Consider the following 26560-nt stretch of genomic DNA (forward strand, 5'->3'; position numbering starts at 1 on the left):
TCACACCATGAACAGAGACTAATAACAACATATATGTAGTTCACACCATGAACAGAGACTAATAACAACATATATGTAGTTCACACCATGAACAGAGACTAATAACAACATATATGTAGTTCACACCATGAACAGAGACTAATAACAACATATATGTAGTTCACACCATGAACAGAGACTAATAACAACAACATATATGTAGTTCACACCATGAACAGAGACATAATAACAACATATATGTAGTTCACACCATGAACAGAGACTAATAACAACATATATGTAGTTCACACCATGAACAGAGACTAATAACAACATATATGTAGTTCACACCATGAACAGAGACTAATAACAACAACATATATGTAGTTCACACCATGAACAGAGACTAATACAACAACATATATGTAGTTCACACCATGAACAGAGACTAATAACAACATATATGTAGTTCACACCATGAACAGAGACTAATAACAACATATATGTAGTTCACACCATGAACAGAGACTAATAACAACATATATGTAGTTCACACCATGAACAGAGACTAATAACAACATATATGTAGTTCACACCATGAACAGAGACTAATAACAACATATATGTAGTTCACACCATGAACAGAGACTAATAACAACATATATGTAGTTCACACCATGAACAGAGACTAATAACAACAACATATATGTAGTTCACACCATGAACAGAGACTAATAACAACATATATGTAGTTCACACCATGAACAGAGACTAATAACAACAACATATATGTAGTTCACACCATGAACAGAGACTAACAATAACAACATATCTGATATATTTGACTGTGTTCGTGTGTGTGTGTGTGTGTGTTCGTGTGTGTGTGTGTGTGTGTGTGTGTGTGTGTGTGTGTGTGTGTGTGTGTGTGTGTGTGTGTGTGTGTGTGTGTGTGTGTGTGTGTGTGTGTGTGTGTGTGTGTGTGTGTGTCTCTGTGTGTGTGTCTCTGTGTGTGTGTGTGTGTGTGTGTGTGTGTGTGTGTGTGTGTGTGTGTGTGTGTGTGTGTGTGTGTGTGTCTGTGTGTGTGTCTCTGTGTGTGTGTGTGTGTGTGTGTGTGTGTGTGTGTGTGTGTGTGTGTGTGTGTGTGTGTGTGTGTGTGTGTGTGTGTGTGTGTGTGTGTGTGTGTGTGTGTGTCTCTGTGTGTGTGTGTGTGTGTGTCGTGTGTGTGTGTGTGTGTGTGTGTGTGTGTGTGTGTGTGTGTGTGTGTGTGTGTGTGTGTGTGTGTGTGTGTGTGTGTGTGTGTGTGTGTGTCTCTGTGTGTGTGTGTGTGTGTGTGTGTGTGTGTGTGTGTGTGTGTGTGTGTGTGTGTGTGTGTGTGTGTGTGTGTGTGTGTGTGTGTGTGTGTGTGTGTGTGTGTGTGTGTGTGTGTGTGTGTGTGTGTGTGTGTGTGTGTGTACGTCCCAGTTCCTCACCTGTCTCCCTGCTTCGTTGTTCTGTAGGTTCATCAGTGTTCTAGTGTGTTCTATGGAGCCTCGAGGGTAGTTCTTTTCTCTCTCCCGCGCGTCCACAAACTCCCGGGCGAAACGGTAACCATAGTTGACGTTGTCGCCACAGCCGCCCCACAGCCAATCACGCGGTAGGTCACGGGGTCGAGCGGCACGGCTGCATCCGCAGGTGGAGAGTTCTCCTTCCCGACACGCCCTGCTCACCGCGTTCACCACACCTGCTGCACTGATGGCATAGGTGAAGGCTGTCTCCCTGCTGCCTGTCGGATGGACACACACACACACACACACACACACACACACACACACACACACACACACACACACACACACACACACACACACACACACACACACACACACACACACACAGAGATAAACACACACGCAAGGCGGTTAGCATACAATGGTAGAAGGTCCAAGATGTTCTTCAACTTTCTTTTTCCCAAGTACTCACACACACACACTTACACACACACACACACACACACACACTTTCTCACACTTCCTCACACTCACACACACTTTCACACACTCACTCACACACACTCACTCACTCACACACTCACTCATGCATACACACACACACACACACACACACACACACACACACACACACACACACACACACACACACACACACACACACACACACACACACACACACACACACACACACACACACACACACACACACACACACACACACACACACACACACACACACTCACACACACTTACACACACACTCATACTTACACACACACACACTCACTCTTACACACACACATACACACACACTTACACACACACTCACACACACACACACACACACACACACTCACACACACTTACACACACACTCATACTTACACACACACACTCACTCTTACACACACACACACACATACACTCACTCTTACACACACACTCACACACACTTACACACACACACACACACACAATGCCACTTGGGCTTAGTTAGCTAGCGCTTTAAGCTGGCCAGTTAACCATGGGTTCTGTTATTGATGTGTGACTACAGGCCCCTACAGGGGACAATAGACAATGGGGCCTGGCGTCAGGAGATGAAGGAGCTGGGGCCCCTGGCTAGCCTGGCTAAAGGAGCACATAGAAGGATGGAGAGAGAGAAAGATGACTGAGAAAGAGAGAGAGAGAGAGAGAACAACAAGGAGGCAGGCTGTTTTAATAAGCTAGTGAATGTCTACCGTTACCAGACACCAGATAAACACACAACCACTCTGAATGTATTATAGACCTTTGACGGATCATTTGTGACATGGGAAGAGTAGACTCTACAAGATCTTATAAACTTACTACGGAGAGAAAAAAGCACTTCTCTTGTGGACAGATTCTAGATGTGAGCTGCTAGGGTTGACTGCAGCCAAAAATGTTAGAGGTTTATATTATTGCTCTCTAACTTTTCTCTGTCTCTGTCTCTCTCTCTTCTCTCTCTCTCTGTCTCTCTCACACTCTTTGTCTCTCTCTCTCTCAATTCAATTCAAGGGGATTTATTGGCATGGGAAACACATGTTAACATTACCAAAGCAAGTGAAGTAGATAATATACAAAAGTGAAATAAAGAATAAAGATGAACAGTAAACTGTCACGTCCTGACCATAGAAAGCTGTTATTTTCTATGGTAGAGTAGGTCAGGGCGTGACAGGGGGGTTTCTAGTTGAGTTTTTCTATGTTGTCATGTTCTAGTTTTGTATTTTTATGTTGGGTTTTGTTTGGGATGATCTCCAATAAGAGGCAGCTGGTCATCGTTGTCTCTAATTGAAGATCATACTTAAGTAGCCCCACGCATCAGGCCTCCAGTGTGCCTGCCCAGTCCGGGGTGTCATGTTCCTGCTTCCCGCACTCGCCCTGAGGTGCGTGTTACTAGTCTGGCGCCACCTATGCCAGCCCCACGCATCAGGCCTCCAGTGCGCATTTCCCAGTCCAGAGCTTCCGGCGACAGTTCCCAGTCCGGAGCTTCCGGCGACAGTTTGCCGTCCGGAACCTCCTGAGACGGCCTGCAGTCCGTAACCTCCTGAGACGGCCTGCAGTCCGGACCCTCCAGTGGCGGTCTGCAGTCCAGAACCTCCAGCGGCGGTCGGCAGTCCAGAAGCTCTGGTGATGATCCACGGTCCAGGTCCTTTGGCGACGATCCAGGGTCCGGTGACACAAAAGCGGAGGGATCAGCGGGTGGAGCGGGGGTTACGCCCCAAACCGGAGCCGCCTCCTCTGCTGGAGGATCCGTGGGATAAGAAGGTTCTGCGTATTGCACCAGAGCCGCCATAGACATTTGTCACCCTCCCTAACCCTCCCTTTGTTTTTTTTGTTTAGGTGCGTTCGGAGTCCACACCTTTGGGAGGGGTACTGTCACGTCCTGACCATAGAAAGCTGTTATTTTCTATGGTAGAGTAGGTCAGGGCGTGACAGGGGGGTTTTCTAGTTTAGTTTTTCTATGTTGTCATGTTCTAGTTTTGTATTTCTATGTTGGGTTTTGTTTGGGATGATCTCCAATTAGAGGCAGCTGGTCATCGTTGTCTCTAATTGGAGATCATACTTAAGTAGGGTTTTTTTCCACCTGGGTTTGTGGGAGATTGTCTTTGAGTTAGTGTATGTTTCACCTCTGCGTCACAGTTTGTTGTTTTGTTATTCAGTTTATTTATATGTATTGCATAATTTCACAGTTCAATAAAAATGTGGAACGATAATCACGCTGCACTTTGGTCTGCTCCTTCCTACGACAACCGTGACAGTAAACATTACATTCACAGAAGTTCCAAAAAAATAAAGACATTACAAATATCATATTATGTATATATACAGTGTTGTAACGACGTGCAAATGGTTAAAGTACAAAAGGGAAAATAAATCAACATAAATATGGGTTGTATTTACAATGGTGTTTGTTCTTCACTGGTTGACCTTTTCTTGTGGCAACAGGTCACAAATCTTTCTGCTGTGATGCACACTGTGGTATTTCACCCAGTAGATATGGGAGTTTATCAAAATCGAGTTTGTTTTCTAATTCTTTGTGGATCTGTGTAATCTGAGGGAAATATGTGTCTCCAATATGGTCATACATTTGGCAGGAGGTTAGGAAGTGCAGCTCAGATTCCACCTCATTTTGTGGGCAGTGTGCACATAGCCTGCCTTCTCTTGAGAGCCAGGTCTGCCTACGGTGGCCTTTCTCAATAGCAAGGCTATACTCACTGAGTCTGTACATAGTCAAAGCTTTCCTTAAGTTTGGGTCAGTAACAGTGGTCAGGTATTCTGCCACTGTATATTCTCTGTTTAGGGACAAATAGCATTCTTGTTTTCTCTGTTGTTTTGTTAATTCTTTCCAATGTGTTAAGTAATTATCTTTTTGTTTTCTCATGATTTGGTTGGGTCTAATTCTGTTGCTGTCCTTGGGCTCTGTGGGGTCTGTTTCTGTGGGGTCTCTCTCTCTCTCTATCACACTCTTTCTCCCTCTCTCTCTCTCTCTCTCTCTGTCTCTCTCAATTCAATTCAAAGGGCTTATTGGCATAGGAAAATCTCTCTCTCTCCCCCCATCTGGTGTGCAGGTGTTACCAATGATGTATGTTAACCCTGGATTGTTGATGCTATGTATTGGCCATTGAGAGGCTTTGAAGCCACCGGTCAGCCATATTGCCACTCCCCAGTAGGATCAGTCCTCCATAAGAATGAATGGAATTCTACAGTATTCTGATAAAACATTTTAAGGACAAAATTACATGTATTTAGGTAACATTAGTATCTCCATAAAAATTATACTTTAAAATATATACTTTAATATATATATAAAAATATATAAAATAATAATATATATTAAAATATATATATATATATATATATATATATATATATATTTGTATGTTCAGCTCACATAATATAATTTACAAGTATGCTTTAATGTGTCTGTAAAAGAATAGATGTGGAAAAAACGAATGTATACATTAATAAATTAATTTCTATCGATTCCAAAATATATTTTTTAACACCTGTGGGGGAATTCCAAGATGGAGGCACTGCGGCTTTAATACAACGCCCCCTATCGGACATCTAGTGTATATATAAATCATTGGGTGTTACCTGACAGGTTTTCCACTGGATGGATATACCATCTGGAATGCAGATCTCAAGGTTTGAAATACTTCAGCATCGTAGCCTTGGAAGGCTAGGACTCTCTATACAAGCAAATAAACGTAACCTTGGCAGCTGGCACTCTCTCTCCAAATGTGTTTTGGGGAACGTAAACAATAAAAAATATATTCTGTTGACGTTTATGATTTGGGAATTCTTAAATAATTCGTGAGTTTGATATAAAAAATAATATATAGTCATAGCCTATGTTGACATATCTTTGGAAGTAATTCGCCGGTGAATGCCACTTCGGCCAACCAAGAAAGAGGGCATCAGTTTACAATGCCAATGCCCGTCTGTCAGTAAGATAAACCGTTTTTTTATATTCCATGTAAAACGCAACTCCGCATTTAAGACTGGCTATCCTGATTCCTGGCACTGTTATAACAGAAAAGTCACGTGTCAAAAAGTTGTAATTATGTGTTCTCTTAAAAACAGAATGTGTAGGTTAAATGTGAGCCGGGAGGCAGGAGCCCGAGCTCCCGATAAAGACCAGGACTTTTATTGGCCCATAGAACCGATAGTTCAAATAGCAGCCCGGATCTGCCGAGTCCGTGTCACCCCATGATTGCATTTCAAAAGGAGGCCGTGGACAATAGCAGGCTAACACCTCAATAAAACCCTCGCGATTGACTGCAAACAACTCCTTTGCTGTTTTGGGAACGGCGAGGAAGAGGAGAGAGGGAGGGGATCGGTCGGCCTGCCTGACTGGCCGTCGGAGGGGGATCCTGCATCAGAGGGAGAATAGAGAAGCTATGGGGTATTGGACAAGCCATCTCTAGTCTACACCTCATCTAACTACAAAACGGAACTAACACTCAATTGTCGAGAAAAATCTGACTGACAATTGAGCGCAACGAATTTTTATTTGGAAACATCAAGTTTGTTAAAAGGTCCCCTATCTAATAGTTGAACTGATACAAAAGCACATTGAAGAGTACAGATACAGTTATCAGCGTTGCCTCTAAAGTGCACTAATTCTAAGTTTACACTGGGAATTCAAAATGTGAACATGTTTCATCATCTACCGCCACCGGCCTATCACTCATTAGCTCTGGTCCAGCGCATTCGTGCGCGTTCCTTAACTAACCGTTGGTGAAATAAATGGTCACTAACGCGCTGAACCAGAGCCTATATCCCAATCCCACCACGTGACTTGCTTACCTATCTGCATGACGCGTCCGAACACGGATGCATTATCCACCGTGCTACAGTTCCACCGCCGCTGTCTGAACTGGTATTGACACTCATTGATGCCCGTCTTGGCGCCCTCGCCTATGTAGACCATGTGGTCCTGGTAGAGCTGGCACAGCTTCCTCTGGCCCTGGGAGAGGCCCGTCAGCTGGCTGCACAGAGGCTGCGCCCCGATGATGTACATCTCCGGTCTCTGGATAGGGTTCATCGCTAACGACCTGCATGCACGGATGGGAAATAGGAGGTTGGTAGTTATATACAGTGTTGAGAAAATAAACGTTTATTATAGTGTCTGGATGAGGCGTAAATAGCAAGTATTTTAGCCTATAGAGCTTCAGTCAAAGACTCGCCGTTTCAATATGTCGTATAAAGCGATACAATTGGCAATAATGGCAAATGTGCATTAATTAAATACGAAAATAATACATATAAAGGAAAACATATATAGTCTATTCTACTGTGGAAATAAAGACAGGTACTAATCGAATGAAATAATGAAATAATGATGTGCTGTATCGATGTCAGATGATGAGGAACATGATTGGAATGTTCTCCGTCAGAGTGGAACGTTTGGCAGCAAGCTCTCCGCACAAGGTCAAGATGCGGTGTTCCACTCTGTGGACTTCCCCTGTTTCCCCCCATTCCACAAACAGCTTGGCCATTTGTGCGTAGCATGGGTAAATATTGTGACAAAGTCACCACATTTGTTCTCCCACTGGTCTCCTCCACGACACAACAGAACACACGGCACCACAACACAAGACAACACAAGAACGCTCTCTCAAACCCCAATATCTGTCAATTAATGAATCAATTGCGCATGAACTAATAAGTACGCAACGATATAGAAACTGAACAGAGTTAATTTGACATGAAAAAGTTCAACTTACAACCAGGAGTTGGCGTCCACCAGTAGTTGCGAGCTGCATGCGATGAGAGCGACCGCCAGCAGTAAGTGTTGCTGGGCGCTGCTGCACGGTCTCCGGCTAGTCCTGGTCTCCATGACCCCTTGTGCCACCATCACCGCCAACAAACACCCAAACGGGAAAGAAGTGCCCCTCTGTGAAAAAGACGGATCAAAAACAACCTCTGTAATCCGCTGCGGGGTTCCAGACTGGGTTCACAGAGATGACGATGCCGAGACTACCAACAGTCAATATCCGATTCCGTGGAGATAAGGTGTCCTGCGCATTGTCCCCATGACTTTATTGACTTGTAGCTTTGTCTAAACTCTGTTAGGAACGCCTAATCCTAATTCCCAGTCGTGCGTAAAATGTGTACAAGGAAGAAAACCTGATTTGACGCATTAGGAACTATAGGCTAAGATGCGTTTAGTAAGGAGACAGAGCCATCAGATGTGCGTTCTGGTGACGACTAAAGTTCCATTAAAAAACAGTCCATGAAAAGTTTAGATGACGTGGAAAATCCGATAAGATACAGGTCTCACAGTGGTATTCCCCAGAAGATTAAAAACACAAGGCTATTTATGAAAACATTTGAGCAAGTGTTCATTCCTTGCCTCGATCTGATCTACTTTGTAAATTTACACTCTAAACACTGACTGACTCTCCTCATCCCTCTCTCCCCCTCTTCTCCTCCCCCTCCTCCACCCTTGTTTTACGGGCCAAGGGGAGGGGCGGACGCCTGCGGGGAACACCGTTCATGTCAAATCAAATTGTATTTGTCACATGAGCCGAATACAACATGTGTAGACCTTACCGTGAAATACTTACTTACAAGCCCTTAACCAACAATGCAGTTTTAAGAAAATAATGTTTAAGAAAATATTTACGAAACAAACTAAAGTAGTAAAAAAAGCAACACAATAAAGTAACAATTACGAGGCTATGGTACGGGGTACCGGTACCGAGTCAATGTGCGGGGGTACAGGTTAGTCGAGGTAATTGAGGTAATATGTACATGTAGGTGGGGGTAACATAACTATGCATAGATAATAAACAACGAGTAGCAGCAGTGTAAAAGAAAAAGGGGGGGGTCATTGCGCAAGGCGGAGACCACCTTAGTGTCATAGCAAAACATGGGAACATACCAAATGGGGGGAGAGAGAAAGAAGTGCATTTAGAGAAACCCTTGAATTGAAATTGAGAGAGAGGCAACAGTGTATGTAGCAAACAGTCATTTATGTGACTCAGACCTGATTCTGCATAAGTTGCGCACTAAAGAGCAACATCTCATCAGCAAAGTCCTTCCAGGTGTGTACAATGAGCATTCTGCTCTTACTGGAATACCAGAGGAACACAATTGAAACAAATCCAATAAGGATTTTTAAGCACTATTAAAATAATCGTAATATAATTGTCATTTATTTTTTATTGGTTGAAAAAAAAGAAATGACATGACACCAATACAAACACGTATTTAAACTGTGTGTGAGTACACTTTATTATATTTGAGTACCAGGAGTCCTCACAACAATAGCAAACCTTTTACCGGTCCTCACTTGTAAAAAGGCTTAGGGGTTAGGTTTAGGGTTAAGGTTAAGGTTAGGTTTAGGGGTTAGGGAAAATAGGATTTTGAATGGGAATTAATTGTTGTTACCCAGAAAGTCCTCACAAGTTAGTAAGACATACCTGTGTGTGTGTGTGTGTGTGTGTGTGTGTGTGTGTGTGTGTGTGTGCGTGCGTGCGTGCGTGCGTGCAAGAGAGCGATTAATGGAGTCAACGTTTTGGAAAATTTCACAATTGCATCAAAGTTCATGTGCGTTAAATCCCCCTTTTACTTCGACTTGATGATTTGTTTGAATAAACGTGAGTGCTTCGAAAACCTTAATCCTCCTTTGGATAAGAAAATAAAGCCGGCCACACATTGAGCTCTGAAGACTAGCTCCTCTAAAGAAAAGGCGTGTTGAAGCGAGCTTTCCTTATTTCAAATGTTCGCAAAGACAAAGTAAAACGCCATGCTGGAATGGGTACCTTTGATCTAAAGTCCTACCACTTTCTAAAGTCGCCCAATTCAGAGTCCTTGATAATAAAATAGTCCATAGCCTAACTACTACAAATACGGCTTTAGGGATATTTTGAACCATATGCGCATAGCTACACACGTTTGCGTATTTTTCCAGGCTGCATCACATCCGGCCGTGATTGGGAGTCCCATAGGGCGGCGCACAATTGGCCCAGCGTCGTCCGGGTTTTTGCCGGTGTATGCTGTCATTGTAAATAAGAATTTGTTCTTAACTGACTTGCCTAGTCTAAATAAAGGTTAAATAAAATAAAACATTTTTATGAGGAGCAATAAAAGAATCGAATTCAGTAACAACCGAGAAAAAAAACATCAAACTCGCAAAGGGAAACTTTTACTTTGCGCTGTGTACAAATATAACATAGGTTATGACTTTCGAATACTATCTTTAAAAAAATAGAAACATTCCTATTTATGTTCACAGAAAACGAAATAAACGAAGAGTATTTTTCGATCTGCTCATGGCACTTGCAGGACTCATAGGGGTCCAGCCAAGCAGGTTAACCAACTATTTCCCCAGGTCTTCCGTTTCTGTTTACTGGGCTCCGTTCCACAGACCAGACCAGACAGTCAGTGGACATGTATAGGGCCTTGACTGGCGCGAGAGACGCCACTCGATTTCCGACCGGTCTCTGCATGAGAATGCCACTGTCGTCGCGCCTTTCATCTTTCCCCAAACCCCTAGGCCTACACACCAACCATCAACTTTTCACGCGCCCGCCGTCGCCTTCCATCCTAGACCGCCCCCCCCCCCCCCGTAAAGTGTCTTGACTGCCTGCAATATACATCCAATGCTTGTGTTATAGTGTCATGTTGTTTGAATGTGTAATACTCGAGCAACAGGTATTACATTAGTTTCCCTGTGCTTTCCCTTTGACGTTGGTTTCAGTGGAGAAAAATGAATGAATGAATGAACGTTTTTGGGTCACCTCATAGGACACCTAATTCTCAATGTCTTTCAAATTCACTTAAGATGATCAATTCTCTCAGAATGACTATTAGTGTTTCACCTACACAATCACATCTCAGACCTGACACCTCTCTCTATCGGTTGCATTTGTTTGCAGGACTATATGACCAGACAGTCAAAAAAGCCTGATAATAAATCATTATTTATTGAAGGCAATTTTATAATGAAGCAATATTCCTGTTTTGGGGCAAACAGCGCCCCCTGCTGGTTAAATTGAGAAGGTAAACATTTCCCTGTTTATCTAACAGTCACCACAATCAGTCCCGAATCCCAGCATAGAATACAACAGCAGAGTAGGCTATTATAGAGGCTAACCACTGTCCTCCAGTGGCTGGATATAGTAATTACATCTAGGCTGATGGAGAAAAACCTGACGCTATAGAGATCAAGTAGGTTATATTACATTAAAACGAGTGTGATATTGATGAATTGATCAGGCCTATTGCATGTACATTTTTTATCTAGAGGATTGACTGTGATTTACTGGCAGGACAAATTGAAGTTAATGTTATCTATCATTTATTAGCAGTGTGAACTGTGAAGATCAGAATATGCAGCACCTAATTGTTTTATACGTAAATGATGAAGTAAGTGATGAACTATTGACGTTTCTAAGTAATGAGTCTGGGTGTTTGATACCAAAGGATGCCACAATCGATCTGAAACGATGAGCACTGTAGTAGCTCTGCTGTTCGTCCTCTGCAGCTGTGCCCCTGACGGACAGCTTCAGCACAGTGACAACCCTAAAACTGACAACACCGTACAGGTCTACCAAGATGGGGACGAGGGCCATGATGAAGACGTTCCCATGAACAACCATCTGACTGAAACAGCCGTCGTGGAAGCCAGGCTGAGGGTCAGCGAGAGCCAGGTGGAGGAACAGAGAGTCCTACTCCAGGAGCTGAGAGCCATTGTGGCTCAACAGAGCACCAAACTGAATGAGATGGGAGCCACCGTGGAGGAACAGAGAGTCCTACTCCAGGAGCTGAGAGCCATTGTGGCTCAACAGAGCACCAAACTGAATGAGATGGGAGCCACCATGGAGGAACAGAGTCCTACTCCAGGAGCTGAGAGCCATTGTGGCTCAACAGAGCACCAAACTGAATGAGATGGGAGCCACCATGGAGGAACAGAGAGTCCTACTCCAGGAGCTGAGAGACATTGTGGCTCAACAGAGCACCAAACTGAATGAGATGGGAGCCACCGTGGAGGAACAGAGAGTCCTACTCCAGGAGCTGAGAGACATTGTGGCTCAACAGAGCACCAAACTGAATGAGATGGGAGCCAACATGGAGGAACAGAGAGTCCTACTCCAGGAGCTGAGAGCCATTGTGGCTCAACAGAGCACCAAACTGAATGAGATGGGAGCCACCGTGGAGGAACTGAAGAGAGAGAACAGAGAGAGACCGAAGGTGGCCTTCTCAGCCTCGCTGTCTGAATCCAAAGGACCAAATAGTGATGATGGCATCCTGGTCTACAAACATGTCTTCAACAATATTGGTGAGGCTTACAGTCCAGTGACAGGTATCTTCAGAGCACCGGTTAATGGAGTCTACTACTTCACATACACTGCCTTTACAACCTCCAGCAAGAAGAGAAGAGTGTCGCTGTATAAGACTTCTAATGGAGACTGTGACCGATGGTGATGAAACAGATGGAGAGGACAAGGAGGTTCCAATGGAGTCACACTGAGTTGGAAGAAGGAGATACAGTCTGTAGTCATCCTGCAGCAGGACACCATGTCTCACCACACCACCTTCACAGGCGTTCTGCTCTTCTCTTAGAAAACAGGTTGTTCTTCTGTTTCTGCTTCTATGACATGCAGTAGTACTCTGGGACCACATGAGAGGAAATACATGATAAACATGACTTATTGGTCTTCAGTTACATTCTTCTTCTTTCTCAGATCTGCCCGTTTCTAGGGCAGTATTGTCAGGTTTGATGGCCTACTATATTACTGCACAACTGATTGTGAAAACTAGACATTGAGAACAATATGAAAATCCAACGTTTCTGATTATAGAGAACACAATGTGACATCTGAACACAACGGTCCCCTTTGTCAAAGTATCTGCTCTCATCTATTTCCCAACAATAAAATACATCTAACAATTGAATTGTCATTATTTGAAATAATAGCAGTAAATATCACATCAGATTGTAGTATGCTATGGTCTCTTCTTGCAGAAGTGAAAACATATTTTGCAGTGGTCTCTATATCACACATCTTTTAGAAGACATGAACTGCTGTGAATGAATCAAGGACTAATTCAAGCTCAAGGCACTGTGTTATATACATTCCTTACATAGTATCATACCCCGTTCAGACCTACAGTACATACCAATGTGCTTTTACAGTAATAACCTGCTATTCCTTATAGCTTCCACATGGGGGCGCACTTCAGCACAAACCGCACATCAAGCTCCAAGGCATGAAAAATACATTTTCTCCTGAACTCTATGCAATAGCTATCTAGCCAGGCGCAATGTCAGTGTAATGTGCCTCGATCACACCTGCAGCGTCTTTGTGTTTTGGTCCATCAGAATTACATTCATTTACAATGGAATGCTGTGCTGGCCATGCAGCATTGAGTTGCAGTCAGTTGCAGTGTGTTCCGTGTTCTGTGTTCTGTGTTCTGTGGTGCATCAAACTGTATGACTAGACCTGACAGAAATAGCAGCAAAAGGTGAATGTTTTGTTTTCCACATATCCAGTAAAAAATTGAATTGCATAATGAAAAAGCATTTTTGCAATGACGTTGTTGGTCAGATCCAGGCATTCCACTTCTTATGGTAGCCACACCCTGTTTGTGAGGAACATTAAGAACAACAAACTGGTCCCCTGGTTTCATCTTAACACTTGACAATGATGTGTCCAAAATGACACCATATTCCCTATCAGTGGAGGCTCCTCAGAGGAGGAAGGGGAGGACCCTCCTCCTCAGTGAATTTCATTTAAAAACAAATTGTAAAACATAAAAAAATTATCCTTTTTAGATAAAACTATACTATACTATATAAAACTACACGTCACCAAATAATTGATTAAAACACACTATTTTGTAATGAAGGTCTACAGCAGCCTCAGCAACACTCTGTAGGGTAGCACCATGTTGTAGCCGGAGGACAGCTAGCTTCCCTCCTCCTCTGGGAACCTTTAACTTCAATACAAAACCAAGGAGGCTCATGGTTCTCACCCCTTTCCATAGACTTACACAGTAATTATGACAACTTCCAGAGGACATCCTCCTACCTATTAGAGCTCTTGTAGCATGAACTGACATGTTGTCTACCCAATCAAAGGATCAGAGAATGAATCTAGTACTGAAAGCATGAGCTACAGCTAGCTAGCACTGCAGTGCATCAAATGTGGTGAGTAGTTGACTCAAAGAGAGAGAAAGACAATAGTTGAACAGCTTTGAACAAATTAATTTCTTCCAAAATGAAGGAGAAGAAAGAGAGAGAGAGATTGTCATTTTTTTTCATTTTCACTTACTTAGTTAGCAAATGAAGCTAGCTAGTTTAGCCTACTGAAACACCCTGCTCAAACAGAGGGATGCTATGTTAGCTAGCTGGCTATGACTATCCAACACAACACTGGAACTCTTCAATGTCAAGGTAAGCTTTTGGTGTTACTAATTTATTGCCACTGGGGCCCACTTACTGACTGTACACTGTAACATTACTACACAATTATAGAGGGTTTACTAACGCGTTAGTTCTGTTAACTATGCTGACTAGGACATTACTTTTACTAATATGGTGACAACGATGTAGGCTGTGTGTAGCGGCTTGCCGGTCACATACAGCTGAGGTGTTGTGCATTGAAGTCCACAAGCCAAAGGACAAGGTGAGAGGAGGAGAGCGCATAGATAGATGAGAGAAGGAATACAACGGCATTTGGAACACACAGACTCTCTGACGTTCTAAGCAGAGAGGAGAGGAGAGGAGAGGAGAGGAGAGGAGAGGAGGGGAGGGGAGGGGAGGGGAGGGGAGGGGAAAGGAGAGGAGGGGAGGGGAGGGGAGGGGAGGGGGGGAGGGGAGGGAGGGGAGGGGAGAGGAGAGGAGAGGAGAGGAGAGGAGAGGAGAGGAGAGGAGAGGAGAGGAGAGGATCCACATGGATTGGCTGTGACCTGTGATACATATATAACAATCATCCACTGGAGGAGTTTCTACATCAGCAGCAGGAAGGACTTGTTGGTCCACCAGTGTTGACAGTGTCTTTGGCTTTGTGGCATTGCTACAGGACATCACAGTGACCGTCAAAGGGACATAAAGAGCCTTTGATTTCTATACATTCAGTGGTCTGCCAGCTATGTGCCAGCAGTATTATTGTACAGTCAATGGAGGAAATGCTTGGGTGGCATCCTATGGAAAAGATCTATGTGCCTCTGAGGGCCCAGTGGGTATTTGGCTTCCGGAATGCCAGCCAGGGCCCCAATGACTGACAGGGGTCCAGAACATTCTGATCTAGAACATTCTATTTCAGTAGCGTCTAGCGGGTCCTCATGTCTCAGTGTATGAGATGGAAGACCTATATCAATCCAGCAAATATTCAAATTCACTCAAATGAACCAATCAATAAAAAAGAGTGGTATAGAGCCTAGCTATGAACACAGCTCTTGGGCAAAACGCCATCCTAACTGTGAAATGTGTGCTTTCACACAGAGAGACAGTGCTTGGAGACAAACACAGCATAGACGGAGACATAGTCTCACAGTCAACAGAGATCTGCTGTAGGCTACCTCCAGGGCTGGATCTCCAGTCTAGTGCTACGCTATGCTACCTCCAGGGCTGGATCTCCAGTCTAGTGCTACGCTATGCTACCTCCAGGGCTGGATCTCCAGTCTAGTGCTACGCTATGCTACCTCCAGGGCTGATCTCAGTCTAGTGCTACGCATGCTACCTCCAGGGCTGAATCTCCAGTCTAGTGCTACGCTATGCTACCTCCAGGGCTGGATCTCCAGTCTAGTGCTACGCTATGCTACATCCAGGGCTGGATCTCCAGTCTAGTGCTATGCTATGCTAACTCCAGGGCTGGATCTCCAGTCTAGTGCTACTCTATGCTACCTCCAGGGCTGGATCTCCAGTCTAGTGCTATGCTATGCTACCTCCAGGGCTGGATCTCCAGTCTAGTGCTACTCTATGCTACCTCCAGGGCTGGATCTCCAGTCTAGTGCTATGCTATGCTACCTCCAGGGCTGGATCTCCAGTCTAGTGCTACGCTATGCTACCTCCAGGGCTGGATCTCCAGTCTAGTGCTACTCTATGCTACCTCCAGGGCTGGATCTCCAGTCTAGTGCTACGCTATGCTACCTCCAGGGCTGGAGCGAGTAGTCGCACTTCGCTCGCTCCACAGGTAATATTAAATTTCATTACATTACATTGGTTTGATTTGTTTGATCTGAGCGATTTTTCTTAGCTAGCTACATAGCCGTCTTTGTATCAAAGATAATTGTGTAGTTTAGAGTAATTAGAGTAATTATCGAGGTTAGCTAGCCAGCTATTTTCGTCCTCCTAACGTAGTCAACACTGCTAGCTAGCCAACTAGCCAACTTCTACCGACTAGCAGCACTGTAGAAACTATTACATTACAACATTACAATGGAACGACTTGATTAGTGTGGTGTTAGCTAGTACATAGTTGTCTTTGCTGTCTTTGTATCTAAGATAATTGTGTAGTTTAGAGTAATTATCGAGGTTAGCTAGCCAGCCCGGCGCCGCGACGCCGTTGTCCAGACTCCAGACTTAGTCAACACACCTAGTCATCATCAAACCCACTGCTAGCTAGCCAACCGTTACCGACTAGCAGCGCTGTAGAAACTAATACATTACAACGGAACGATTTGACTAGTGCACTAGCTAGCTACATAGTTGTCTTTGTCATAGCTTGATAATTGTGTAGTTTAGAGTAATTATCGAGGTTAGCTAGCCAGCTATTTTCGTCCCCCGCGACACCATTTTTCCAAACCTAGCCAACTATCACTGACGAGCAGCATTGTAGAAACTAAATACATTACAAAGGAACGTCTTGATTAGTGCTATGTTAGCTAGCTACATAGTTGCTTTTGTATCATGATAAGGTGTAGTACTGAAACTATCGAGGTTACCTAGCCAGCTACACGTTCAAACAAAGTCTACTTCACCAGCCAGCAGTTCTGTATCATTTTCGTCATTTGTCAATAAGATTTTTGCAACGTAAGCTTAACTTTCTGAACATTCGAGACGTGTAGTCCACTTGTCATTCCAATCTCCTTTGCATTAGCGTAGCCTCTTCTGTAGCTTGTCAACTATGTGTCTGTCTATCCCTGTTCTCTCCCCTCTGCACAGGCCATACAAACGCTTCACACCGCGTGGCCGCTGCCACTCTAACCTGGTGGTCCCAGCGCGCACGACCCACGTGGAGTTCCAGGTCTCCGGCAGCCTCTGGAACTGCCGGTCTGCGGCCAACAAGGCTGAGTTCATCTCAGCCTATGCCACCCTCCAGTCCCTCGACTTCCTGGCGCTGACGGAAACATGGATTACCACAGATAACACTGCTACTCCTACTGCTCTCTCCTCGTCTGCCCACGTGTTCTCGCATACCCCGAGAGCATCTGGCCAGCGGGGTGGTGGCTCTGGAATCCTGATCTCTCCCAAGTGGACATTCTCTCTTTCTCCCCTGCCCCATCTGTCTATCTCCTCATTTGAATTCCATGCTGTCACAGTTACCAGCCCTTTCAAGCTTAACATCCTTATCATTTATCGCCCTCCAGGTTCCCTTGGAGAGTTCATCAATGAGCTTGACGCCTTGATAAGTTCCTTTCCTGAGGATGGCTCACCTCTCACAGTTCTGGGTGACTTTAACCTCCCCACGTCTACCTTTGACTCATTCCTCTCTGCCTCCCTCTTTCCACTCCTCTCCTCTTTTGACCTCACCCTCTCACCTTCCCCCCTACTCACAAGGCAGGCAATACGCTTGACCTCATCTTTACTAGATGCTGTTCTTCCACTAATCTCATTGCAACTCCCCTCCAAGTCTCCGACCACTACCTTGTATCCTTTTCCCTCTCGCTCTCATCCAACACTTCTCACTCTGCCCCTACTCAGATGGTATTGCGCCGTCCCAACCTTCGCTCTCTCTCTCCCGCTACTCTCTCCTCTTCCATCCTATCATCTCTTCCCTCTGCTCAAACCTTCTCCAACCTATCTCCTGATTCTGCCTCCTCAACCCTCCTCTCCTCCCTTTCTGCAGCCTTTGATTTTCTCTGTCCCCTATCCTCCAGGCCGGCTCGGTCCTCCCCTCCTGCTCCGTGGCTCAACGACTCACTGCGAGCTCACAGAACAGGGCTCCGGGCAGCCGAGCGGAAATGGAGGAAAACTCGCCTCCCTGCGGACCTGGCATCCTTTCACTCCCTCCTCTCTACATTTTCCTCTTCTGTCTCTGCTGCTAAAGCCACTTTCTACCACTCTAAATTCCAAGCATCTGCCTCTAACCCTAGGAAGCTCTTTGCCACCTTCTCCTCCCTCCTGAATCCTCCTCCCCCCCTCCTCCCTCTCTGCGGATGACTTCGTCAACCATTTTGAAAAGAAGGTTGACGACATCCGATCCTCATTTGCTAAGTCAAACGACACTGCTGGTCCTGCTCACACTGCCCTACCCTGTGCTTTGACCTCTTTCTCCCCTCTCTCTCCAGATGAAATCTCGCGTCTTGTGACGGCCGGCCAACCTGCCCACTTGACCCTATCCCCTCCTCTCTTCTCCAGACCATTTCCGGAGACCTTCTCCCTTACCTCACCTCGCTCATCAACTCATCCTTGACCGCTGGCTACGTCCCTTCCGTCTTCAAGAGAGCGAGAGTTGCACCCCCTTCTGAAAAAAACCTACAATCGATCCCTCCGATGTCAACAACTACAGACCAGTATCCCTTCTTTCTTTTCTCTCCAAAACTCTTGAACTGCTAAAGCTAACTCTCTCTCCTCTGCTCTCATCCTCCTAGACCTATCTGCTGCCTTTGATACGGTGAACCATCAGATCCTCCTCTCCACCCTCTCTGAGTTGGGCATCTCCGGCGCGGCCCACGCTTGGATTGCATCCTACCTGACAGGTCGCTCCTACCAGGTGGCGTGGCGAGAATCTGTCTCCGCACCACGTGCTCTCACCACTGGTGTCCCCCAGGGCTCTGTTCTAGGCCCTCTCCTATTCTCGCTATACACCAAGTCACTTGGCTCTGTCATATCCTCACATGGTCTCTCCTATCATTGCTATGCAGACGACACACAATTAATCTTCTCCTTTCCCCCTTCTGATAACCAGGTGGCGAATCGCATCTCTGCATGTCTGGCAGACATATCAGTGTGGATGACGGATCACCACCTCAAGCTGAACCTTGGCAAGACGGAGCTGCTCTTCCTCCCAGGGAAGGACTGCCCGTTCCATGATCTCGCCATCACGGTTGACAACTCCCTTGTGTCCTCCTCCCAGAGTGCTAAGAACCTTGGCGTGACCCTGGACAACACCCTGTCGTTCTCCACTAACATCAAGGCGGTGACCCGATCCTGTAGGTTCATGCTCTACAACATTCGCAGAGTACGACCCTGCCTCACACAGGAAGCGGCGCAGGTCCTAATCCAGGCACTTGTCATCTCCCGTCTGGATTACTGCAACTCGCTGTTGGCTGGGCTCCCTGCCTGTGCCATTAAACCCCTACAACTCATCCAGAACGCCGCAGCTCGTCTGGTGTTCAACCTTCCCAAGTTCTCTCACGTCACCCCGCTCCTCCGCTCTCTCCACTGGCTTCCAGTTGAAGCTCGCATCCGCTACAAGACCATGGTGCTTGCCTACGGAGCTGTGAGGGGAACGGCACCTCCGTACCTTCTGGCTCTGATCAGGCCCTACACCCAAACAAGGGCACTGCGTTCATCCACCTCTGGCCTGCTCGCCTCCCTACCTCTGAGGAAGCACAGTTCCCGCTCAGCCCAGTCAAAACTGTTCGCTGCTCTGGCACCCCAATGGTGGAACAAGCTCCCTCACGACGCCAGGACAGCGGAGTCAATCACCACCTTCCATAGACACCTGAAACCCCACCTCTTTAAGGAATACCTAGGATAGGATAAAGTAATCCTTCTAACCCCCCCCTTAAAAGATTTAGATGCACTATTGTAAAGTTGTTGTTCCACTGGATATCATAAGGTGAATGCACCAATTTGTAAGTCGCTCTGGATAAGAGCATCTGCTAAATGACTTAAATGTAAATGTAAATGTAATCTCCAGTCTAGTGCTACGCTATGCTACATCCAGGGCTGGATCTCCAGTCTAGTGCTACGCTATGCTACATCCAGGGCTGGATCTCCAGTCTAGTGCTACGCTATGCTACATCTCAGCCAGAGAGCCAGACAGAGGAGAGCCCATGAAGGAGAGGTGGTACCCAGGAGAGGGAGGCCTGGCAGCGGGGTGAGCAGCATACCAGCTCAGCCTCTCCCTGGAGGCTATCTCTGGAGCCCAGAGCTCATTCTGTATAACGAGCTGTATACTGTCTCAAACATACTGGGGGATAAGAGGGGTTTCAGACATACAGGCAATCTGCAACACAGACATTGTATAGTTATGTCACTCTCTCTGGTTTTCCCTTTCTCCTACTCATTCATGCTTCTCTATTTCTCTCTCTCTCTCCCTCTCACTCTCTGTCTCTCCCCCTCTCTCTGTGTCTCTGTCTCTCTCTCCCTCTCCCTCTCTGTCTCTCTCCCTCTCTCCCCCCTCTCTCTGTGTCTCTGTCTCTCTCTCCCTCTCCCTCTCTGTCTCTCTCCCTCTCTCCCCCTCTCTCTGTGTCTCTGTCTCTCTCTCCCTCTCCCTCTCTGTCTCTCCCCCCTCTCTCTGTGTCTCTGTCTCTCTCCCTCTCTCCCTCTCTGTCTCTCTCCCTCTCTCCCCCCTCTCTCTGTGTCTCTGTCTCTCTCTCTCGCTCTCTCTCTCTGTTCCTCTCAATTCAATTTAAGGGCTTTATTGGCATTGGAAACATATGTTAACATTGACAAAGCAAGTGAAGTGGATAATAAACAAAAGTGAAATAAACAATAAAAATGTACTGTTAACATTACACTCACAAAATGTAAAAAAAAGACATTTCAAATGTCTCCCCCCCCCCACTGCACATGCACACAAACACAGCGGCAAATAAAAAAGCAAATCAAATGAAACACAAAGCAACAGCTAACTGCAGCTGAGTATTTCCAGCCGTTAACTCTCCCCCTCCTTCCCTAACACCCCAAACCCCCGTGGCACTGTCCCTGGGGGGGAAACTCATGGACCGTGTGTGTGTGAGGGGCGTCTGTAGGGAGGGCCTGGGGGGTGGGGTGTTAAGGCGGTCCAGCTGTGTGTCCCAGGATGCTTTGCAGCGGTGGTAAGGAGGGGGGAGGAAGGGAGGGAGGGAGAGAGAGAGAGGGAGGGAGAGACAGAGAGAAGGAGAGAGACAAGAAGCGTGCTGTGAGATCAATGGTTCGGCAGCTCTGACAGATCTCTGTGGTGAGGTGTCTGACTGCCTGCCTGCTGTATATCATTACTGTATCTATAGTCTACTGCTGCTGTATATCATTACTGTATCTATAGTCTACTGCTGTATATCATTACTGTATCTATAGTCTACTGCTGTATATCATTACTGTATCTATAGTCTACTGCTGTATATCATTACTGTATCTATAGTCTACTGCTGTATATCATTACTGTATCTATAGTCTACTGCTGCTGTATATCATTACTGTATCTATAGTCTACTGCTGCTGTATGTCATTACTGTATCTATAGTCTACTGCTGTATATCATTACTGTACCTATAGTCTACTGCTGTATATCATCACTGTACCTATAGTCTACTGCTGCTGTATATCATTACTGTACCTATAGTCTACTGCTGTATATCATTACTGTACCTATAGTCTACTGCTGTATATCATTACTGTATCTATAGTCTACTGCTGTATATCATTACTCTACCTTTAGTCTACTGCTGTATATCATTACTGTATCTATAGTCTACTGCTGTATATCATTACTGTACCTATAGTCTACTGCTGCTGTATATCATTACTGTACCTATAGTCTACTGCTGTATATCATTACTGTATCTATAGTCTACTGCTGTGTATCATTACTGTATCTATAGTCTACTGCTGTATATCATTACTGTACCTTTAGTCTACTGCTGTATATCATTACTGTATCTATAGTCTACTGCTGTATATCATTACTGTACCTATAGTCTACTGCTGTATATCATTACTGTATCTATAGTCTACTGCTGCTGTATATCATTACTGTATCTATAGTCTACTGCTGCTGTATATCATTACTGTACCTATAGTCTACTGCTGTATATCATTACTGTACCTATAGTCTACTGCTGTATATCATTACTGTATCTATAGTCTACTGCTGCTGTATATCATTACTGTACCTATAGTCTACTGCTGCTGTATATCATTACTGAACCTATAGTCTACTGCTGTATATCATTACTGTATCTATAGTCTACTGCTGCTGTATATCATTACTGTATCTATAGTCTACTGCTGCTGTATATCATTACTGTATCTATAGTCTACTGCTGTATATCATTACTGTATCTATAGTCTACTGCTGTATATCATTACTGTATCTATAGTCTACTGCTGCTGTATATCATTACTGTATCTATAGTCTACTGCTGTATATCATTACTGTATCTATAGTCTACTGCTGCTGTATATCATTACTGTATCTATAGTCTACTGCTGCTGTATATCATTACTGTATCTATAGTCTACTGCTGTATATCATTACTGTATCTATAGTCTACTGCTGTATATCATTACTGTATCTATAGTCTACTGCTGTATATCATTACTGTATCTATAGTCTACTGCTGCTGTATATCATTACTGTACCTATAGTCTACTGCTGTATATCATTACTGTATCTATAGTCTACTGCTGCTGTATATCATTACTGTATCTATAGTCTACTGCTGTATATCATTACTGTATCTATAGTCTACTGCTGTATATCATTACTGTACCTATAGTCTACTGCTGTATATCATTACTGTATCTATAGTCTACTGCTGCTGTATATCATTACTGTATCTATAGTCTACTGCTGCTGTATATCATTACTGTATCTATAGTCTACTGCTGTATATCATTACTGTATCTATAGTCTACTGCTGCTGTATATCATTACTGTATCTATAGTCTACTGCTGTATATCATTACTGTACCTATAGTCTACTGCTGTATATCATTACTGTATCTATAGTCTACTGCTGTATATCATTACTGTATCTATAGTCTACTGCTGTATATCATTACTGTATCTATAGTCTACTGCTGCTGTATATCATTACTGTATCTATAGTCTACTGCTGCTGTATGTCATTACTGTATCTATAGTCTACTGCTGTATATCATTACTGTACCTATAGTCTACTGCTGTATATCACTGTACCTATAGTCTACTGCTGCTGTATATCATTACTGTACCTATAGTCTACTGCTGTATATCATTACTGTACCTATAGTCTACTGCTGTATATCATTACTGTATCTATAGTCTACTGCTGTATATCATTACTGTACCTATAGTCTACTGCTGTATATCATTACTGTATCTATAGTCTACTGCTGTATATCATTACTGTACCTATAGTCTACTGCTGCTGTATATCATTACTGTACCTATAGTCTACTGCTGTATATCATTACTGTATCTATAGTCTACTGCTGGTATATCATTACTGTATCTATAGTCTACTGCTGTATATCATTACTGTACCTATAGTCTACTGCTGTATATCATTACTGTATCTATAGTCTACTGCTGTATATCATTACTGTACCTATAGTCTACTGCTGTATATCATTACTGTATCTATAGTCTACTGCTGCTGTATATCATTACTGTATCTATAGTCTACTGCTGCTGTATATCATTACTGTACCTATAGTCTACTGCTGCTGTATATCATTACTGTACCTATAGTCTACTGCTGCTGTATATCTCTCCCTATCTATCTGCCTGCCTGTCTGCCTGCCTGCCTGCCTGACTGCCTGCTTGCCTGCCTGCCTGCCTGCCTGCCTGCCTGCTTGCCTGGCTGCCTGCCTGCCTGTCTGTACATCTGTCTGTCTGCCTGCCTGCCTGTCTGTACATCTGTCTGCCTGCCTGCCTGCCTGCCTGCCTGCCTGCCTGCCTGCCTGCCTGTCTGTCTGTCTGTCTGTCTGTCTGTCTGTCTGTCTGTCTGTCTGTCTGTCTGTCTGTCTGTCTGTCTGTCTGTCTGTCTGTCTGTCTGTCTGCCTGTCTGTCTGTCTGTCTGTCTGTCTGTCTGTCTGTCTGTCTGTCTGTCTGTCTGTCTGTCTGTCTGTCTGTCTGTCTGTCTGTCTGCCTGTCTGTCTGTCTGCCTGTCTGTCTGTCTGTCTGTCTGTCTGTCTGTCTGTCTGTCTGTCTGTCTGTCTGTCTGTCTGTCTGTCTGTCTGTCTGTCTGCCTGTCTGTCTGCCTGCTTGCCAGTCTGTCTCTCTGCTTGCCTGCCTGTCTACTTGTCTGTCTGCCTGTCTGGTGGTTGTAGAATTTAACATCTCTTTTCTGGAGTTTTATAATGATCAGGTATTGTCGCATGCATTATTGTGACGTGTACGCAGGGGATGTTTTTGGTGAATTATGCATGTAGAGTCTCATTTGGTGTTTGTCCCAACATTCTTGGTTGGTGAGCGGACCCCAGACCTCACAACCATAAAGGGCAACGGGTTCTATAACTGATTGAAGTATATTTAGACAGATCCTAATTGGTATGTCGAATTTGATGTTCCTTTTGATGGCGTAGAAGGCCCTTCTTGCCTTGTCTCTCAGATGGTTCACAGCTTTGTGGAAGTTACCTGTGGAGCTGATGTTTAGGCCGAGGTATGTATAGTTTTTTGTGCTGTAGGGCAACGGTGTCTAGATGGAATTTGTGGTATTTGTGGTTCTGGCAACTGGACCTTTTTTGGAACACCATTATTCTTGTCTTACTGAGATATACTGTCAGGGCCCAGGTCTGGCAGAATCTGTGCAGAAGATCTAGGTGCTGATGTAGGCCCTCCTTGGTCGGGGACAGAAGCATCAGATCATTAGCAAACCGTAGACATTTGACTTCAGATTCTAGTAGGATGAGGCCGGGTGCTGCAGACTGTTCTAGTGCCCTCGCCTATTCGTTGATATATATGTTATATAGGGTGTGACTTAAGCTGTAGCCCTGTGGAAAGAAATGTGTTTTTTGCCAATTTCAACCTCAGACTTGTTGTTTGTGTTCATGGATTTTATAATATTGTATGTTTTTTCCCCAACACCACTTTCCATACATTTGTACAGCAGACACTCATGCCAAATTGAGTCAAATGCTTTTTTTATATAAAAAAAAAATCATGAGAAGACTTTGCCTTTGTTTTGGTTTGTTTGTTTGTCAATTAGGGTGTGCAGGGTGAATACGTGGTCTGTCATACGGTAATTTGGTAAAAAGACAATTTGACATTTGCTCAGTACATTGTTTTCACTGAGGAAGTGCACTGGTCTGCTGTTAATGATAATGCAGATGATTTTCCCAAGGTTGCTGTTGACGCATATCCAACGATAGTTATTGGAATCAAATCTATCTCTACTTTTGTGGATTGGGGTGATCAATCCTTGGTTCCAAATATTGGGGAAGATGCCAGAGCTGATGTTAAAAGGTTGAAGTATAGCCAATTGGAATTTGTGGTCTGATAACATCAACAGCACAGGCCTTTTTTGGGTTGGAGAGTTTGTATTTAGTTCATTTAATGTAATTTGGGAATCCAGTGGGTTATGGTAGTCTCTCTCTCTCTTTGCTTCCTGCCTCTACCTCCCTCTCTCTCCCCCTGCCTCTTCCTCCCTCCCTCTCTCTCCCCTGCCTCTTTCTCCCTCTCTCTCCCCCTACCTCTTCCTCCCTCTCTCTCCCCCTGCCTCTTCCTCCCTCTCTCTCCCTCTGCCTCTTCCTCCCTCTCTCTCCCCTGCCTCTTCCTCCCTCTCTCTCCCCTGCCTCTTTCTCCCTCTCTCTCCCCCTGCCTCTACCTCCCTCTCTCTCCCCTGCCTCTTTCTCCCTCTCTCTCCCCCTGCCTCTTCCTCCCTCTCTCTCCTTCCTCATTGTTTCTCTCCTCCCTTCCTATTATTTTCTATGCCTCTTTCCCTTCCTGCTCTTCCTGCTCTCTTCCTCCTCCCTCTGTTTTCTCTCTCTCTATATACTCTTTTCTCTTTAGCTGGCTGTAGATGAGTCATGCAAGTGGTGCTGTGAGGTGGCAGCACCTCCCTCGCTCTCCCTTTCCGTTTCCCTCCCTCCATGCCTCCCTCCCTCCCTCCCTCCCTCCCAGCCAAACCCATATGGCTTTCTCCGTCTTTCTCACTGACTGCACAGGAAACCATAAACAGGCCGTTCAGGCCCCACATCCCTCCCTGTCAGTGTGTAGTGTATGTGTTAGTAGTGTCATAGGGCTGGAGATAGTGAACACACAGTAGGGCACACAGCTATAAAACAAGAGCTACTAAACAGTGGTCTGAACTCAGCAGTTGATGGGGAGGTTGAAGGAGTGTGTCCTGAGACAGAGAAGACTAGAGAACTATCCCTGTCTGTCCTGAGACAGAGAAGACTAGAGAACTGTCCCTGTGTGTCCTGAGACAGAGAAGACTAGAGAACTGTCCCAGTGTGTCCTGAGACAGAGAAGACTAGAGAACTGTCCCTGTCTGTCCTGAGACAGAGAAGACTAGAGAACTGTCCCTGTGTG

At 44.9% G+C, this 26560-nt stretch overlaps 1 protein-coding gene across 1 annotated transcript in view; it reads right to left on the reverse strand.

The window, feature by feature from the left end:
* Positions 1 to 26560, reverse strand: part of wnt5b (wingless-type MMTV integration site family, member 5b) — a 206642-nt gene that overhangs the window by 26081 nt on the left and 154001 nt on the right. Inside the window, exons 3-5 of the mRNA XM_045700259.1 lie at positions 7724 to 7893; positions 6804 to 7051; positions 1449 to 1741 (exon numbers count right to left, since the gene is read on the reverse strand). Of these exons, the coding sequence (XP_045556215.1) occupies positions 1449 to 1741; positions 6804 to 7051; positions 7724 to 7854 (672 nt within the window). The 5' untranslated portion in view covers positions 7855 to 7893. The remainder of the gene's footprint in view (positions 1 to 1448; positions 1742 to 6803; positions 7052 to 7723; positions 7894 to 26560) is intronic.

This window comes from Salmo salar, chromosome ssa17 (assembly GCF_905237065.1).
Source record: "Salmo salar chromosome ssa17, Ssal_v3.1, whole genome shotgun sequence".
Classification (NCBI taxonomy): Eukaryota; Metazoa; Chordata; class Actinopteri; order Salmoniformes; family Salmonidae; genus Salmo; species Salmo salar.